The 4035-nt window shown below is 37.0% G+C and overlaps 1 protein-coding gene across 1 annotated transcript; it reads right to left on the bottom strand.

The window, feature by feature from the left end:
• Positions 1-203: 203 nt before the first annotated feature.
• Positions 204-3766, bottom strand: LOC113346674 (PI-PLC X domain-containing protein At5g67130-like). Its single transcript, XM_026590159.1, has 9 exons — positions 3470-3766; positions 3261-3383; positions 2932-3069; positions 2732-2830; positions 2321-2624; positions 1764-1987; positions 1585-1671; positions 978-1472; positions 204-412 (listed from the first exon to the last, which is right to left on the bottom strand). The coding sequence occupies exons 1-8, from the start codon at positions 3590-3592 to the stop codon at positions 1287-1289; spliced, it is 1284 nt and encodes a 427-aa protein (XP_026445944.1). The 5' UTR covers positions 3593-3766; the 3' UTR covers positions 204-412; positions 978-1286.
• Positions 3767-4035: the final 269 nt, after the last annotated feature.

The following is a 4035-nucleotide window of genomic DNA, read 5'->3' on the forward strand; positions in this document are numbered from 1 at the left end:
GATTTCCTTTCTGGTCTACGCAGGACAAGGCCAAGCCAAATGAAACTCCGCGAACCCTTTTACCGGCCATAAAATGCATTGTGGGAGGACTGGTATGTGTTTTTGTGTGTGCGTGAGAGAAAGAAGGGATGAGTGAACTGAAAAACTGTGTTTCATCATTTCCAGTTCATTTTATATTTTCAAGATCCAGATGGAGATCACTGGTGTTGAAAGGCGATGATCAATATGTAAATATGTAAAAGGTCACAAACAAACATATACTTTACTTAGTAATACATCGTGGCAGATTTAAGTTATACAAAAGTCACAACAACAAAAAAAAAAACAATGATGGAGATAAAGGGGAACTACCTGACTAAACTGACCGAACTACATGATTTCCAGTTCCACCTACATCTCAACTTTACACAATCTGAAAACATGTAACATGGATGAGTCAGATTCTTTTATCCAATACACAGATAACAATAGAATCAACTATTACGCCATTAATCCAAGTCCAAACACTGATAAGCAGCATGATACAATTTGAATGATGCCATGGTAGTAGTTGTTAGCTCATAGTTATTGGGTGCTTTCATAATGAATTAATGCATCTACTCACTAATCATAGTGGTTCATCATAAGGGGTCTTAGAGAACCAACAATGAGAGTTAAAGGACTCTGGGTAGTAATTCCGAATAGCGGTTCAATTTACATCCCATTTCACCCAGATTATTTAAAAAGCAGCCATTAACGGATTCTTGCGGTAAAGAGTACATGCCCCAGAATCACGGGACCAAGCATTTATGGAAATTCATTCACATTTAGAGCCTTCACGGAATATCAAAACCTAAGCGCAAGTGGCATCATCTAGGAGCAAATTTACTAGTTCACTATTGGAACAATGGAATTAATTACCTAAAATGACTCTTAAAGCTGCAAATAATAAATAGTATAGCATTATAGTACAGGAAAAGGTGAATCATAGTCCGTACCTGAACCATGAATGAGTCCTGACAAAAACTCACTTGACCTGTCTTAACCCACAACTCCCGCACACAGCACAAAAAGGACCTAGTTCTGTTAACTTCATAGAACATTCTTACCCTTCTTCAATTACATTCCGCAACTTCAGCAACTAGCTTTTAATCTGAAAGTTCTATAATGATGTCTAACCTCCACTAAACAAATACATAGATGTAGTCAACTTGAAATATGTTAAACTAAGACAATATAAAAGACCTATCGTAGATGGAAAGCTCACTAATAATTTATCCTCTGAATTCTCGTGTAAAGAAGAGTAGTTACAACAAAGTCACCACTATGGAAAAATAAATCAAGTTGAAAATGATGATATTCATGAAATGGGCAGGTGAAGACGATCCTGATAATTGAACATATCCATCAAAGCTGCCATGCCCATTAGCTGTAGCTGAAGGGCTTTTATTAGCTGAGGTGGTGTTCTTGCAAGAACCTACAGGTTCTCCAGCCTACAAAATCCCGTAAAAGAATGGTTTCCATACATTAGAATATCATATATATGCATATTGAAGGAAAGGAATAACCTCTCCATACAAAGTAGAAGTCTTAGATCATACAAACCTGGCAGGCAGAGATAGTACTACAGCCACATAAGCTCTGCCCATTCATTCTGTCCACAACATCAAAAGCACCTCCTCCATTACTCCTCTGTGTAATTTGTTCACTGTTAGCCATTTAGACATGAAACCTGTATATTTTTTATTTATGCTTCAACTCTAAAAGTTAAATACTTTTGGTACCATGTAAAAGTTCACTCCAAGAAAGTTTGGCATCATTCCAGCTGATGCTTTGTAACAGGCACCAACCATCTCATAAAGACCAACTGAATGTTCTTTACATGCATCGTCTTGGACTGGATAGGTAGGAAAATAGTTCTGAAAAAACAGAGATGCCTTTCGTGAATTCAGCGGCTCTGATTCCGGTCTGTGTGGACATGTGCCTTGCACGATTCCAGGATCTCCAGCTGAGACAAATAAAAAAGCTTCAGTGGACGAAAGTAAATGCTAAAGCTATTTGGTACTTATTCTTTTTGAACTGGTAGTCAGAACATGCATTCCATAAACTTGACTAGAGGTGGGCATCTATTTTACATATAGACTTCTCCTGTTGATTAAATAGAAATGAGAGATGAATACTCTTTGAGAAATATGTACACGAGTTGACTGGATGGTGTGCATGATGATATAAAGACTCCTTATGAAACTGATTTACAGTAGGGTACTAGGCTTATTGTAATACATAATTTGACTTCTAGTTCAACGAAATGCCGTATTTACCAAAAACTACTTATACTTACAGTCGTTTTCCACCATGTATCTCCACTGATAGGCAATTCCCTCATCAGCCTCCTTCGAAGCAATAGAGGTGAAAACCAGAAGACGGTGATTATCCGCAACCATATCAGTTACAGTAGGCCAATCTTCACCATTTTTTGGCATTTTTGAAACCGGAAACAAATACTTTTGTAACCCAGCTGCCGTGAACACCTTTGTCAACCCGTTAGGAGTATGAACGTAGTCCTCAATTATAATAGTCACAATCTCTGTCGGGTACTTACTCAAGAATGCTTCCACTTCCTTCAAAGTATTAAGAGCAGGTTCCTAACCAAATCGAAGTTCTCTCGTTGCATTAAACCCAATTTTCACAAACTAAAAATGTAAACAATTAACAATAACAACTAGAGTTAAGAAGAGTGTAGGAAACTTACGAAAGCTGTGAAGTTGAAGCACTGGCCATGCAAAGAATGGCACAGCCATATATCATCTTCAAAGTCGTACATGTCCAACATCAATCCCCTCACACCATTCTACATCAGACCCAGAATTCCAAACCACAAGAACCAATGAATACTAATGAAATTTCAAATAAATAACAATTAATACAGCAGAGGTCATGCCCATACCATACCATTAACTGATTGGTAACAGTATCTTCTTGGTTGTAAAATGTCACTCTTTGCACACCAAGGAGTAATGGTGCATTGACAATAGAAAATGAATTATGGGTCACCAACCATGAGTACTTGTTAAAGGGTAATCCTTTCATCTGCAAATTAAAAAACCCATTTAACAAAATCTCAAATTCCTAACCTAAATGGAAGTTTAGGAAGAAAATAATGTGTGGGATCATCACCAACCATGACGAAAACTCAAAATTTTCACTAAAGTAGAAACCAAATAAGGAAATAATTTGTGATTCATCTCAATCACATGATGAAGTATCAAATTTCTACTTACAATTGATGTGGGCTGGACTACTTGACCTCTGATGCAAACAGGTTGAGTATTCCCAGTAGGAGGGCAGTTGCCACAATACAAACCAGACCCACAATCAGATGCCATGGAACATGGCTCTGCAAGCTGCAAATTTTCATTTTTTACTACTTTCGGAAAAATTAAGAGCTGAAATTCTACAAAAGAAAAAAAAATGGGTTAAGAAACCAAACCTGGCAACTTCCATTTAGACAAGCAGATAAACTGTTGGAGAAGAAGAGGGTTTGAAGCATGAAAAGAAAGAGAAGCACTAGGCATTTTCTTCTCTGACCCATGAGGTTGTCAGGGTAGAACATTTGAACACAGTAAAGCTGAGTTCTTGAGAGAGAGACTGTGTTTTAAACAGATTTGATTAGCATTTGGAGAAGAAGAGGAATACTAGATTTGGAGGAGTAACGCGGGCTTTAACTCTTTTTTCTTGTATTTTATTGCTTTTTATTTTTATTTTTGTTCTTGTGTTTGCTTTCTTTACTTTTTCTTTTTCTAATCTTGTGCGTATCTTCAAGAAAAGGCCACATACTATGTAGATAATTGGTATTAGTCCTTTTAATTTATCGATCTCTCTTTTTCTTCATTACAGTCTTATGTTGCTGCCAACCGTATGAACTCTTTTTCATTAACGGCAAATCAAAGTTTCACAATGAAGAATAGTTTTTGGCACCTTAGGGCAATCAACAAACTTATTGTTTCGTTGAGCCACGTGGATGAACAAACTGCATTCTCCATTATGAGAAACAAG

This window comes from Papaver somniferum, chromosome 2, assembly GCF_003573695.1.
Source record: "Papaver somniferum cultivar HN1 chromosome 2, ASM357369v1, whole genome shotgun sequence".
Lineage (NCBI taxonomy): Eukaryota > Viridiplantae > Streptophyta > Magnoliopsida > Ranunculales > Papaveraceae > Papaver > Papaver somniferum.

Bases quoted from the DNA above. Each gene is read 5' to 3' on its own strand.
- LOC113346674 (XM_026590159.1), bottom strand. From the start codon at position 3,592: ATGTTCTACCCTGACAACCTCATGGGTCAGAGAAGAAAATGCCTAGTG. The intron at 1,988-2,320 runs GTAAGTATAAGT...TATTTGTCTCAG, and splicing joins ATACATGGTGGAAAACGACT to CTGGAGATCCTGGAATCGTG. The intron at 1,672-1,763 runs GTACCAAAAGTA...CAAATTACACAG, and splicing joins TTGGAGTGAACTTTTACATG to AGGAGTAATGGAGGAGGTGC.